This window comes from Bactrocera neohumeralis, chromosome 4, assembly GCF_024586455.1.
Source record: "Bactrocera neohumeralis isolate Rockhampton chromosome 4, APGP_CSIRO_Bneo_wtdbg2-racon-allhic-juicebox.fasta_v2, whole genome shotgun sequence".
NCBI lineage: Eukaryota > Metazoa > Arthropoda > Insecta > Diptera > Tephritidae > Bactrocera > Bactrocera neohumeralis.
The window spans coordinates 30,791,539-30,807,378 of record NC_065921.1 but is presented as its reverse complement, the minus strand read 5'-3'; the positions used below and the strand labels follow the sequence as shown (position 1 = coordinate 30,807,378).

At 37.7% G+C, this 15,840-nt stretch overlaps 1 protein-coding gene across 2 annotated transcripts in view; it reads left to right on the top strand.

The window, feature by feature from the left end:
* The first annotated feature begins 667 nt into the window (after positions 1-667).
* Positions 668-15,840, top strand: part of LOC126756586 (CCR4-NOT transcription complex subunit 11) — a 29,371-nt gene continuing 14,198 nt past the window's right edge. Inside the window, exons 1-2 of one of the 2 annotated variants that reach the window (XM_050469775.1) lie at positions 668-936; positions 2,831-3,931. In XM_050469775.1, coding sequence (XP_050325732.1) covers positions 2,860-3,912 — 1,053 coding nt within the window. In that variant the 5' untranslated portion in view covers positions 668-936; positions 2,831-2,859 and the 3' untranslated portion in view covers positions 3,913-3,931. Of the gene's footprint in view, positions 937-2,830; positions 3,932-15,840 lie in introns of those variants that run through there. The other variant, XM_050469776.1, reaches the window with a different exon arrangement.

Sequence of the window (15,840 nt, the reverse complement as noted above, 5' to 3'; positions counted from 1 at the left end):
ATATAGGGCTGCTTTTCGTGGTATGGTATAGGAACAATACTTCGTATTTAAGCTACCATGAATAGGTTCTAATAAAAAGATATGTTGAAAAACACGATGCTGCCATATGCTGAGGAAAGTATGCAACTAATATGGAAATTTCAGCAGGATAATGATCCTGAGCATACTCCGAGGTTGATAAAAGATTGGTTTCAGGACAATAGTGTGAGGTCTCTTAAATGCCCATATCAATCTTCCGACGTGAACCCAATTGAAAACCGTTGGAGGGGGCTAAAGTAACGGATTGAGAAGCAATCGTTCCAAAATAAGGATCAGTTATGACACTTTTGTTGAAAAAACCTGGTATGAGATTCCAATTGATACGTGCCACAAACTTTTCTCCAGTATGTCAAAACGAATCTCAAAAGGAATTGAAAATAATGGCGGATATACTAAATACTGATGAAAGAAGTAAATAAAAATCAAACAGAAAACTCAAACTGATACATTTTTTCGTTCACAGATACCTGATGTACTTATTTTTTTGTCTTTTTTTTAGTACTTTTTTTTATTTGCTAGAAATTTAAGCACCTACATATTACAAATATCTTTATTTTTGTTATTTAAGTTACATGAATAAAAAAGAATTTATTAGTCATTGAATGATACAGGGGCGTATGTATGTACTTATTACATTAGCCTTGTGTTGACTTGCCGCCATTACGTCAATTTATTGCCAGCAATAGTTGTAATGATAATTATTTAGTCAACACGGTGCCTGACAATCTTTTCAGCAATTCTTTTTTGTGGACAATTATAATTGCCTGTCCAGATGCTACGTTATTTTAACAATTTTTTTCGGAACTATTTCTAAATAAACATTTTGCAGTCGGTTTTGTTAATATTAACAAATATAAAGTATTTTTAGTCAACATCTATTGCCAACCGAGTTACTACGTAAGTTTAGTTTAGTTTTATATTTGTATTTATATAAATTTTCAGTACCAAGTTATTATACTCTAAACGGAGTGCATTAGTTTACTTCGAAATTTGTATCACGGAGATCATACCAAGTATACATATGTACATATATTGTATATAATTGATCATCGTGACAATCTGAGTCTGCCCGGCTGAATATAAGTATGTATGCGAACCAGTCCCTCAATTTTTAATATAGTGCATCACAGAAATAAGTATGCGCTGTGTTTATCCGTTTTGTTTTGAGAAAAAAATGCCGCAGAACTAATAATATATCCTTTTTTCAGTTATTTCATATTTTAGTTAAAAGCAATAGTAAAAACGGCACAATTCCGATTTCTTTGGCGCCGCGATTTGAAAGTACTGTTGGAAAGAGGAAATCTTCCTGATTAAAAAATATATAGGGGTGTAGGTACCGCAAACGCTTAGTTTACGAGATATTCGACCTTAAAGTTCAAAAATTCCCAAAATTCGTACATTTCAACAAGCTATTTTACCACATTAAACACACTTTACTCACATTTTTCACTTCAAATTAATTAAATTAATCTATAAACTTTTAAATAAGTCCACATTTTAGCACTTTTATCAGTTTTTTACCGAAGAAATCTTTATTTTAAAAATTACATTTTACACTCGTAGTGAACATCATGTGTGTGCTAAAAATTTCGACGAAATGGAGCGGTGCCATGTGATAATAAGGAAATTCGCTGAAATTCTTTTTTTCCCAAAAATTCCTCTATCGGATGGATATGTTCTTTATTTAATTTAATAAACAAATAAGTAATATTAAATAGTAATATTATATAATAATATTATATATATTGTCACCTAATATACGAAACAACGTATTATCAAAAAGAAATGGAAAGCGCTGACAGATATAATAACCAAAATTTAACCATTTTATAACGAAAACTCAAATGTTGTTTCAATATCCGTGCAAGATAACCAAAAAATATAACCACTTTTTAACGAGACTCAATATATATTTTTTATTTTAACGCAGAAAGGAGTACAACGCAAAAGTACTTCAGTCACCCCGGGTATTCGCTCGACCAGGGTTATTTTTTAAAGCGCGGCCGAAGGCCGCTAACGCAGAGAGTAGTACTACGCGAAAATACTTCAGTTACATAAATCATATGTAGAAAATATTTTTTTTATAGTTAATATAGAAAAAAGAATCACGCAAAAAAGCAAATCAAGAAAAATTGTTAAAAATCCTACATATTTGGTGTTTAAGATGTGGCAAGGCTCGTTTTCTTCATAATTGTAAACAATCTAACCTTTTCAACGATGAGTGTGCTAAGTGATTTTTAAATTAATCAATTTAGGTAAAATATAACAAAATAAAAGTGAGATGTGAACTTATTTTAATGTTTAGAGTGTATATTTAAATATACAGAGTGAAAAACATGAAAAAAATTTAGTGAAACATAGAGAAATACCATATGTTATTAGTGCAAATTTTTGAACTTTTAATCGTGAATATTTTAAAAAATAAAAGTTATTTGTATATTATTTTTTGGATATTTCTTCTCTGGAGAAGCTCCTCTATCCGCACATACCCCATTTATACGGAAATTCGGTCTTTTTACCCCTCCGCCAAAGTAATCGGAATCGTGCCAAAAACAGAAACTTAAATTAACAATTTTTCAAATTAGATAAAAAAAGGTTTAAATAGCTAAAAATTACATCACCAAAGTATGTATGCAGTAGTTATACGGAGGCTGCTATATATATTTCTGGCCTAGGCAACACTAAGTGTTGCCAGGTGCAATCTGACATTTCCATTGGAAAGTTTGACATTTTTTAGCATAACATCACTCAGAACGTTTTGTCATTCAATCGTGAATTGTTTTATTTACAGGGAATTAAAAAATTCATCTCGGCCATAAAATGGACTTAACTCGTGAAAAATTTCGTGCGATCATTTTTCACAACTGTCGACGTGGATTATCACGACTAGAGTGCATCGATGAACTGAAATCTTTGTATGGCTATGAAGCACCATCCTATAGCACTGTGAAAAACTGGTACAACGAATTCAATCGTGGCCGACGCTCGCTCAAAGACGAATTCCGTGAAGGTCGTCCAAAAACAGCCGTTGTGCCAGAAAACATCGATGCCGTACGTGAACTGATAATGCAAGACCGTCATGTAACATACCTTCAGATAGAGGCATGCCTATGCATTTCTCCCACCAGCATACATTCGATATTGCATGAACACCTGGCCGTAAAAAAGGTTTGTTCTCGTTGGATCCCGCACAAATTGACAATCGCACAAAAAAAGGATCGTGTGGATTGGTGTAAAGAAATGCTGAAAAAATACGATCGCGATGCTTCAAAAGACGTTTATAAGATCGTCACAGGTGACGAATCATGGATCTATGCGTATGAGCCCGAAACAAAACAGCAATCGACCGTGTGGGTCTTCCAAGACGAGCCAAATCCAACGAAAGTTGTTCGTGGAAGAAGCACTTCGAAGCAAATGGTCGCCTGTTTCTTCGGTAAAACTGGTCATGTGGCGACTGTCCCGCTTGAGCAACGTAGGACCTTCAATTCTGAGTGGTACACCACCATTTGTTTACCTGAAGTCTTCGGAGAAATTCGAAAAACGAACAAGAAAAGACGAATCATTGTGCACTATGACAATGCGAGCTCTTACACATCGGCTCAAACCAGCGCCTTTTTGACCGGCCAAAACGTCGAATTGATGGGTCATCCGCCGTACAGACCTGACTTGGCACCCAATGACTTCTTTTTATTCCCACACATCAAGAAAATAATGCGTGGTCAACGATTTTCGTCGCCAGAAGATGCTGTTGAAGCATTCAAAAACCATGTTTTGGAGGTGTCTCAATCGGAGTGGAAAAAGTGCTTCGAAAATTGGTTTGAGCGCATGCAAAAGTGTATAAATCTTGATGGAGAATATTTTGAAAAACAATAAAACCATTTTCGTTGATAAATATTTCTATTTTCATTATTAGGCCAGAAATATATATAGCAGCCCTCGTATATTCCAAAGAAAAAGTTCCAACGGTTTTAATTTGAGCTTTGATGGACCGTTAATATTTTATTGGGTAGCCTTTGGATTTTTTTATTGCATTCAATTCGGATGGCATGGACTTTACCAGTTTTTGGGTCACTGAAGATGGAATCTTGCCCCATTCTTCGATTAAAGATTCAAAGATTCTTTGCGGGTTATTTGGTGTCTTCTGATTTTTCTCTCTATAAAATCCCACAAATGTTCGATAGGGTTCACATCAAGAGATTTCTACAAAAATTGTGGCTATTTGAAAATAAAAATGCCATTTTTTTTGAATAATTCATAACTTTTTTGAATTTGGACAAACATTTTTTAAAAAATTCCCAAAAATGTTTTTCAAAGGGTAGAAAAGGATGGATAAGTTTCAGAAAATCTAAAGGTGTCGGGTTCAAAAGTGGTCGATTTGGTATGGAATACCCCATACATAGAACGAAAAAAAAAATAGCAATTCATGTAAGAAAATATATAAAAATATCGCAGAATAAATATTTACATATATACAAATGCCTACATTTAAATCCCAAATCGTAATTTTACTTAAAAAATTGCTCTCTAATTTTAGTGCCTCTTTAGCCTTAGCCTACCTGGTTGAAAATTTTTGATTTTTATACCCTGAACACTGTTGATTAAGTGAAGTGACCATTCCAAATCAAAAAGTTTACAATGAATCCACCATCTTCTACACCGCAAGATGAAGCAACTACATCAACAACTATCGAAAACCCAATGAGTCATATACCCAAACATGATGTTACTGTTTTTGGTGTGTCGACCGATTTGACTGATCTTAATTTACCAACCCATCTGGATATTTTGAGATATTATTTTTACTTAAGCGAACGTGCTAAAACAGAACAAAAAGTTTTCCCATAAATCATTCACTGTTCAAGTACAAGATAAGTTGATTGGAATTTGGGAAAAACTTGTTATGGAAATAATGCTGAAAAAAAGTGTATGTAATAAAATGAATAAATTGCTTGACAAGTATCAAGAGCAAATCAAGAGAAGAAACAACACCCAACAATTATCTGTTATTATTTTATCAGTATGTAAAATCTCTGGAAACAATTTTTTACATTGGAACATGTAAATGCGATTTGAAGGCAGCTCCATGTGCATGCGGCTGGGTTCCCGAACGCCTCAAAGAGTTCATGCACGATCAACATAATCAGAGAAGACTAACAATGAATGCATTTATGATGGAAACTGAAGAGCAAGGAGCAACGTCTATATCATCAATGCCAACATACCAAGATCCCGATGATTCAACATACGCACCGCCACCGGTTCAAGAAGATATGGATAGAAGCACAAGTTTACAATACACAGAGAGATACGATTGTTTTAACTTTGCCTTGGTATGTGACAGATTTGGTGTGCCTGACAGAGTAGCATCAGCATTGGGAACCGCTCTTTTGCAAGATTTTAAAATTAAAGATAAGCATGGGAAACCTCTCATCATGGATAAATCCAAACGGGTTATACCGGAAAATGTATGATTGTATGGGGAACCCCTCAGGGGAGTTCCAGGGGGTGTGCCACTGGCATGGGTGGATCGGCCGTCCAAAGTTAGTTTGTCCCTAATCAAAGGTTCGACCCAAATTGGGGGACGTCAAAATTCGTTTTAGAGGTATGGTTCCTTCGGCAAAGTATCTTATTTTGATCCCTAGAATATGATTTTCATAGAGCAATGGGCGATTTTTAAATCGACCCGCCCCAATCTTCACCAAATTTGGTATAGATTATTTTCTAAGGCAACAATGTTATCTCTGAAGAAATTGTTCAGATCGGTTAACTATAGCATATAGCTACCATACAAACTGAGCGATCGGAATCAAGTTCTTGAATGGAAAACTTTCACATTTGAAAATGCATCTTCACCAAATTTGGTATAGATTATTTTCTAAAGCAACAATGTAATCTCCAAAGAAATTGGTCAGATCGATTAACTATAGCATATAGCTTCCATACAAACTGAACACATAGTTACTAAAAGAAATGCACCGGTGAAGGGTATATTAGTTTCTATGCAGCCGAAGTTAACGTTTTTTCTTGTTTTTACTTTCTATTGGAAGTTTAAGTTCTCTTATTGTAACCACTAAAAAATAAAAAAAGGGAAACTTTAGTATGCCGTACCAGGATTTCGGGAATAAAATGGGTATGGTCGGATAGAGGAGGTTCTCCAGATATAGCCGCAGGAAACTTGAAGTTTTCGAGATTTTTTTAAAGTTGAAAATCACCACTATTTGAATTACATATTTTTTCGATTTAAAATTAATTTAACACTTATATTTTTCATTTTTATGTTCACTAATACTTCAATAAATCGTTTGTACACATTTTTTTTACATTATATAGTGCAAAAAAGAAGTCAAATCTATTTATTGGACAACAACTAAAGGGTTACAGTCTGTCAAATAATCAGTGTTACCTTATCGACATCTTTTGTAAATGAGCTAAAAGAAATAAAGAAGATAGATTATACCCAAAAAAGGATTTTTCTTTTTATTACCCGCCAATGGGGTGTGTCAGGTTTTTTTCGCCTAAAACTCCTCTGTACTTTGGCGGCCTTCGGAGCACTTCAAAAAAATAACCCTAGTCGGTCCAATACCAGGGTGTGTCAAGTTTTTTTCGGCGTAAAACTCCTTTTTGTTAATCTTTCTTTCTATTGTATTTTTTGTTAGTTTGTTAAAATATATTAGTATGGTAACACTGATTATTGGACAGTTTGTAGCTCTTTCATTATTGTTAAGTAAATAGATTTGAACAATAAGTTAGATATTGAATTAAAACTAATTTTGCACTATATGTATAATGTAAAATAAATGTTTACAAACCAATTAGTGAAGTTCTAGTGGAAATATAAGTGTAATAATAATTTTAAATCGAAAAAAATACGTAATTTAAATAGTGGTAATTATCAGCTATAAACGCAAATATTTCGAAAACTATTGGTTTATGCGGCTATAACTATATATATTCTTGATCTGGAGAACATCCACTATCCGACCATACCCATTTTACTCCCGAAATCCTGGGACGGTATTCTAAAGCCGACCCTAAAAAAATATTCTTATTCTAATAAAAAGAGCTATAACAATTTTTGGGTCACAATTATTACAACACAAAAAGTGCCTAACATTTTTGAATTTATTAAAAAGAATATCTCCTATTCCTATCTCATGACTATTGCTGTCGAATTCTTCCAAAAGTTTTGTTTCCAAACATTTTCACAAATGCAACAAAATCCTCTGGCGGCTTCACTAAGTTGCATTTGTCTATTTGATTTTGATACATGAAGATGAATTCGTCCGAAGGAATTTCATCTCCTAAATATGATAAAGGCAGAGAGCAGGAGAGCATGTGTGCAATTTGAAAATTTTTAAATAAAAAAGCCGCAAAAGTAGCTAATCGCATTTTCATTAAAAAAAACTAATTTCTAAACTACTACTCCTATCCTAACTACTATCCTCGGGATAACTGGTGAGGAACTTTGCTACAAACTAATGAAAGACGGTCTGACTGTTCCCTAAATGAGCTATTCCTTAACTGTTCCCTACATCTTTCTAACTTTAACTGGACCTTTAAACTTCTATTCTCTCTGTTCTATCTAACTTTATTTTTAAAACCCTATTCTCTTCCCTCAATTTCTTTTTCCTCTCTGTACCTTCTGTCAGACTCCTACACCGTCCTCAAAAAATGGAAGAGGCTCTAAAACTGCAACTTCATTTTCCTTTTCAATAATTGGAAAAAGCTGCCTCGGTGCACTGTGTGCATTTGAGACTGCTTCATCAAATTGGGGAGCAAAATCTTCGAAACCCAATGAAATTGTTTCTTCTAAATCAGAATTTGGGACGTCAAATGTAGGCTCAACTTTTACATTAATATCGGGAACGGCCCTCGAATGCAATCGCTTTTCAAGGCGCATTATTGCCTAAAAATGTCGCTCACAAGCAAAAATATGTTTAAGTATTTCATCGGAAACATTAAAACACCTAAACTGTTGAGCCAAAATTTACGTCTATTTAAAAGAAAAAATTATAAAAGAAAACATAAAATAACCACATATATTATATATAGTGCAAAAATACCCAAACATACTATAAACTTACCTATTCAAATTAACCGGTATAAAATATTAAATTAAATAAATACCATTAAATTTTAAAATATCGAAATTTATCGAAATTTTTTTTTACACTTTTTTATCCAGCTTAGTTGATTTTAATTATTTAAATTATACAATTAAATATTATTTAAATATTACTATCAATTTCATATTGAAAATATTTAAATGAACTCGTGATAACGCTACATTTATATATTTAAGAAATTTAATTTCAAAATATCGAAATGTATCGATATTTTTTTTACACTTTTCCTGTTTCTTAAAGAAATTGTAACACCGGATTTTTATTATTTCTTATTTATTCACTTTTCGCACTATTGCACTCAATTTAAATTACTTACCGTTCCTCCGTTTGGAAATCTAAAAATCGTATTTCCCTAGCTGCAGCCCACAATGCTTTTTTGTTAACATCAGAGTTTTCGGCAATTTTGCTGTAAATTTAAATGTGTTCTATATATAATTATGTAAGCAAATTACTTTAAGGCTACTTACGTTTATATTCGCTACTTTATCCTTTTATTTTCAGTGATATATTCACTGCACAAATTTTGTCCATACTTAAGTTGTGCTTAAGATAAAACAGGAAAATAGTGTTTTACTGTTCATACTTAAGGTAGTAGTCTTGTAACTTGGGTTCAAATCGAAAAATTTTTAAAACTTAAAACTTTAAACGCGTTTCTCTCAAAACATTGTTTTTCTGGTCGGCCCGGGTCCTAACCTTTTTCCTACTAAACCGATTGCTTAAGGCCAGGTTCCTCCAAACAATTTTGAAAAAATCGAATTTTTTTTCATAAATTGCAACTGTATACTTGTAGAAATAGTATAGAATTAGTCCCGAAGGTCAGCAAGACCGAGAAGCAGGTATAAAAGAGTGAGGAGCGCAGCGGGAAATCCGGCCGCTCGAACGCCTTCGGTAGCGGCAGCTACTGCGTGCCTTTGGTTTAAACTGATTTTTCTCCGAACCACGCATGTATGACACTCTCATTTCAAAACTATTGCACTTATCGATATGAACCAAACGGCATTTTACTCTTTAGATGTCTGGCTATGGCCTCAAGCAGAACCAGAAATATTCATTATTATTTAAAAAAGTTATAAACAATTAAAAGTGAAAAAAAGGGTTAAAAAAATTCAAAAGTCCGCCATTTTTTTTTTTTTCATTGAAAATGTTTCATTCTGCTTGAGGCCGTAGCTAATTCGATACAGAACATGAAACCGTTTTGTTTTTTGCTTTCAGATAATTCTTTTCCAAGAAATGATGTCATCCATCTACGAATCGGATGAGTTTCAGCAGCCATTTTCAGGACCGCCATTTTGAAAAAAAAAAAATTTTTTTTCAAGTAATTTAATATATGTAAAAATTGATTACTCAACATGTTTTGTAATAAAAATAAAAAGTATCAAAAAAAAAAATTACGTTTTTAGAGGAACTTGGCCTTAAATTTTAAACAGGCTGTTCTACACACTTATAGTTCTCGTCGGTACTAATGAGAATTTTTTTCACCCCTAACTTTTTATTTTATAACCTTTTCTTTGCTAAAATAAAAGGATTTTTTTTCAAAGTCCGCCATTTTGTTATTTACCCTTGAAATCACTTCAGTAGTTCCGACCAGAATGACATGTCTATAGATTAAGAATAATCAAAAATATTTGATTTCAGATAACTTCAAGAGCCAAAATCGCCCGGGCCACCCACGTGCATTCGAGTGACAATAATAATAGTAATAAAGTATTAAATTTATTCAAATAATTTTTTTTTATATTTTCAATATCCAAATAAAAACACTCTAAATATTCAAGATAATTAATTTATATTTTCCTATAAAAAACCACCCTCCAAAGAAGTCATGAAAACAGGCATAAGTTACCAGACTACTACCTTAAGTTATGCTTAAGTACTGAAAATGGGAGACTTAAGCAGTGCTTAAGTAACAGCTGATTTTTGTTTTGAATTTTCAGTTATTTGTCAAAAGAATAATAATAAGAAATTATTTTTTGTGAAAAAATATGAAATCGGATTGGGATTTCCACCAGTCCAAAAGGTGCTCCGACTCGGTAGCGGTGAAATTCGGCGTTCTTTTGTTTTCAATCATTTTCGATACAATTTTCCTCGCAAATTTATGTATTGTCTGTTATAAATTACATTTGTAAAACATATGTTGCCCATAACGTTGCCATATATCACAATAAAATTTTATAGAAATTAAGCATTGACTATGAAACGCAAACGACTCAGTCTGCAACAATGCTAAATTAGCAATTAGCTAGGATTTTATTTGGGCACAACTTAAGTATGGACTGTGAAACCGGGCATAAGTAATATTATATAATAATATTCTTCTTCTTCTTTATTGACGTAGACACCGCTTACGCGATTATAGCCGAGTTAACAACAGCGCGCCAGTCGTTTCTTTTCGCCACGTGGGGTCAATTGGATATCCCAAACGAAGCCAGGTCCTTCTCCACTTGGTCCTTCCAACGAAGTGGAGGTCTTCCTCTTCCTCTGCTTCCCCCGGCGGGTACTGCGGCGAATACTTTCAGAGCTGGAGTGTTTCCGTCCATTCGGACAACATGACCTAGCCAGCGTAGCCGCTGTCTTTTAATTCGATATTCGCCGTAACCAACGCGCAAAGGACCATAAATCTTTCGCAGAACTTTTCTCTCGAAAACTCGCAACGTCGCCTCATCAGTTGTCATCGTCCTAGCCTCTGCACCATATAGCAGGACGGGAATTATGAGTGACTTGTAAAGTTTGGTTTTGTTCGTCGAGAGAGGACTTTGCTTCTCAATTGCCTACTCAGTCCGAGGTAGCACCTGTTGGCAAGAGTTATCCTGCGTTGGATTTCTAGGTTGACATTGTTGGTGGTGTTTACGCTGGTTCCAAGATAGACGAAATTATCCACGACTTCAAAGTTATGACTGTTAACAGTGACGTGAGAGCCAAGTCGCGAGTGCGACGACTGTTTGTTTGATGACAGGAGATATTTCGTTTTGCCCTCTTTCACTGCGAGACCCATTTTCTGTGCCTCCTTGTCCAGTCTGGAGAAAGCAGAACTAACGGCGCCGGTGTTGAGGCCGATGATATCAATATCATCGGCATACGCCAGCAGCTGTACACTCTTATAAAAGATTGTACCTGCTCGATTAAGTTCTGCAGCTCCAATCATTTTCTCCAGCAGCAGGTTGAAGAAGTCGCACGATAGTTATCTGAAACCTTGTTTTGTATCGAACGGCTCAGGGAGGTCCTTCCCGATCCTGACGGAGCTTTTCGTGTTGCTCAACGTCAGTTTACACAGCCATATTAGTTTTGCGGGGATACCAAATTCAGACATCGCGGCATAAAGGCAGCTCCTTTTAGTGCTGTCGAAAGTAGCTTTGAAATCGACGAAGAGGTGGTGTGTGTCGCTTCTCCTTTCACGGGTCTTTTCCAAGATTATGCCCATGGTGAATATCTGGTCGGTTGTTGTTTTGCCAGATCTGAAGCCACACTGATAAGGTCCAATCAGTTTGTTGACGGTGGGCTTTAATCTTTCACACAATACGCTCGATAGAACCTTATATGCGATGTTGAGTTGGCGCTAGTCGGCGCAAATTGTGAGGTCTCCTTTTTTATGTATTGGGCAGAGCACACTTAAATTCCAATCGTTGAGCATGCTTTTGTCCGACCATATTTTACAAAGAAGCTGATGCATGCTCCTTATCAGTTCTTAACCGCCGTGTTTGAATAGCTCGGCCGGCAATCCATGGCCCCGCCGCTTTGTTGTTCTTCAGGCGGGTAATTGCTATTCGAACTTCTTCATGGTCGGGCAATGGAACGTCTGCTCCATTGTCATTGATGAAGGAATCGGGTTCGTCTTCTCCTGGTGTTGTACGTTCACTGCCATTCAGCAGGCTGGAGAAGTGTTACCTCTATAATTTATGTATGCTCTGGGCATCGGTGACTAGATCACCTTTGGGGGTTCTACAGGCTCGCTTCCCTCTTAAACTCTCGGTATCTATCACATCCCGCACGTGTTGTAGTCGATCGTAACGTTGCGAGGTAGGCAGTCTGTTTTCTCTCCGCTGCGACACGGCACTCCTCGTCGTATCAGCTGTTCTTTTGCATTTTCCGAAAACCAATGGTTTCGGTTGCAGCTGTACGTAAGGAGTTTGAAATGCCGTCCCACAGTTCCCTTATACCGAGTTGTTGACTAGTGCTCTCAGAGAGCAGGAGTGCAAGCCGAGTAGAAAATCGTTCGGCTGTCTGTTGTGATTGCAGCTTTTCGACGTCGAACCTTCCTTGTGTTTGTTGGCGTGCGTTTTTTGCTGCACAGAGGCGGGTGCGAATCTTGGCTGCAACAAGATAGTGGTCCGAGTCGACGTTAGGACCTCGGAGCGTACGCAAGTTTAGAACACTGGAGACGTGTCTTCCGTCTATCACAACGTGATCGATCTGGTTGGTGGCTTTTCGATCCGGAGACAGCCAGGTAGCTTGATGCATTTTCTTGTGCTGGAATCTAGTACTACAGATAACCATATTTCGGACCCCGGCGAAGTCGATCAGCCTCAACCCATTTGGGGATGTTTCGCCGTGGAGGTTTAATTTACCGACCGTAGTGCCAAAGATACCTTATTTGCCCACGCGTTAAAGTCGCCAAGCACGATTCTGACATCGTGGCAACGGCAGCTCTGACAGGTGCGCTCCAAGCGCTCATAGAAGGCTTCTTTGGTCACATCGTCCTCTTCCGTCGGGGCCTGGGCGCAAATAAGCGATATGTTGAAGAACTCGGTTTGATGCAGATTGCGGGTTAGACGGTCATCCACCGAGGTGAATGACAGTAATCGGCGACGGAGTCTCTCTCCCACCACGAATCCCACACCAAACTTGCGCTACTTTATATGGCCACTGTAGTAAATGCCACAAGGACCTACTCGTCTCTGTCCTTGTCCCGTCCATCGCATTTTTTGGACGGCGGTGATGTCAGCCTTTATTTTCACGAGGTGCATGCCCTTATTTCGTAGTCCTTATTTCGTTTGCCATTGTCGTCATCTGAAGGGGGGTTTCTCATCCGAGGCTTATTGCTTCCTTTCATTGGGGGGTGTTTTTTTTACGTGGTGGGTCCCAAACCCAACGCACAACCCTGCGGAGGGGATGTTTCACCTTCTCACTTTAGCTCGCCTTCAAACGGATGTTCTTAGGCTACCCAGAGGATACTTGGTCAAAGACCTGAAGTCGAGAGCTGAATGACGATCAGAGAACTTTCCTCACTTGCGTGAACTTCTACACATGACTCCATCCTCCTTACTTATATTACTTAATGTAATAAGAAAAGACTTAGGTTACCCGGGTGTTGGCTCGATCAGGGCTATTTGTTTAGAGCGTGGACGAAGGCCAACGACGAAGATAAGAGCACTAGCTTATAGTAATTTTACGCTTACATATATTTTGCACTTTCATATCTACTAACGCTTCACTAATTCATTTGTACATTATAACAAGTAATCAGTGCTACCTTATATACATACATATTTTTCAAAGGAATCAAAAGACAACAAACAACACCCCGTAGTCAAGAAATTAATAAACTTTCTTTTTGCGTTGGTTGTTGTTGTGATGGGTACCTAATGTACCATTCACAGCGCTTCAGAGAAACAAAAAAAGTCCGGTAGGTCAGGCGGTTAATTGCCTAATCATTGTCGGGCAATGTAACTTCTATTCCATCGTTATCGATTGGGCGATCGGGTTCGCCATTTCTAGATGTTACACATTCACTGCCGTTCAGCAACCTGCAGAAGTATTTCCTCTCTTCAGCATGCGCTGAACATCAGCCACTAGATCACCACTTTGGGACCTACAAGAATACGTTGCAGTCTTGCAACCTTCCGTTAGTCACCGCATCTTTTCGTAAAAATTTTCGAGCAGTACCCCTGTCGGCCAGAATCTCAAGCTATTCATACTCACGTATTTAGGCCTCTTTCTTTTTGTCTACATATGCATCTCGCTTCCGTCTTTAAATCTCGATATCTCTCCTCATGTTGTGGTCGACCGGTACATTGCCAGGTAGGCTATCTGATTTCTTTCCACTGCGACACGACAGTTCTCATCGTACCGTCTGTTCTTTCGACCTTTACGAAAACCAATGGTTTCATTTGCAGTTGTACGTAAGGAGCTTGAAATGTCGTCTCATAGTTCCCTTATACCGAGTTGCTGATAAGTGCTCTCACAAAGCAGGAGTGCAAGTGGAGTGGAAAACCGTTTCGCTAACAGTTATTATTAGCTTTTCGACATCGTACCTTCCCTGTGTTTGTATCTTCGCTACAACAAGATAGTGGTCCCAGTCAATGTTAGGTCCTCGGAGCGTACCCACGCCAAGAACACTGGAGGAGTGTCGTTAATATTTCAAGAGGTAGCCAAGTAGCTTTATGAATTTTCTGGTTCTGGAATTTAGTACTACAGACAACTATATTTCAGGCTCCTGTAAAGTCGATCAGCTTCAACCCATTTAGAGAGGTTTCGCCTTGTAGGCTGAATGTTCCGACAGTTGAGCAAAAGATGACATCCTTGAGTTCAAATCGCCAAGCACAATTTTTTCATCGTGGCGGGGGCAGTTGTCATAAGCGCGTTCTGGCCGTTTATAAAAAGGCTTCTTTGGTCATATCGGCCTTCTCTTCCGCCGGAGCGTGGACGTAAATCAGTATTATGTTGAAAAATTTTGCTCTGAGGCGGGTTGTGGCTCAACCACCGGAGTGAATGCCAGGATTCAACGACTGAATCGAATCTTTCTCCCACCACGAATCCCACGTCGAATTTGCGCTCTTTTATATGACCGCTGTAGTAATTGTCAAAAGCGTAGCCTCTATGGCTGTGCAACCTGCGCCTAGTTCGCGGCCTCCGCCGCCACTCTACCTGAGTGGCCAACAAAGGATCCCCACGGTCCGTAGGAGATCTAATAGGCAACATGATTCCCATTCTGATCAGAATGTTAGGGTGTAGCTATCCGGTCAGGTGATGTCGGGCTCTAAATATTCAATATATACATTCAGTTACATATTGCCTTACAGGATATCACCCGATTAGAGGTGCGCTACTTCGTGGTGAAAGCCGTTTGGTACTAGGCGACTTTAACACGCACCACGATCTTTGGCATTCCTGCCTGCCGAATAATCGTAGTGGGATGGAGATAGACGATTCGTCATTCATCATAATGAAGGCGAAGCCCCACTAGAATTATGGGCACCAGTAATAGCTCGCCCGAGATTACCATTGCTAGCGGTGATCTGATAAATAGGTTATCCTGGCTCCCTATGCTAACGCTCGCAATAGACCATCTGCCAATGATTATCTCAATCAGGTAACCTCCCGAGTTCATTTCTGTGGACAACCGCAAATTTGTTAACTTTAACAAAGCTAACTGAGTCGGCTCCACATAATTTACTAAGAGCGCCTTCACCGCTTTATCCACTCCTACGGACGTAATCGTGGGCGAACATCAATTCCGCAAGGTAATCACAGCAGCAGCCGCTTGCTTCATCCCGGCAAGAAGAATCGCGGAACTCCGCCGTAATTTCCTAGCCGAAGACGCTGTTTTAGCTAGCGAGAGCGACACGTTACGCAATTCAAATCCCTGTGATCCCCGGACAAGGAATCTAAATTTGGAGATTGGGCAAATGGTAAGCCAATAAAGCGGATGATGTGGATAGAGCACTTGAAATCCTGTAAC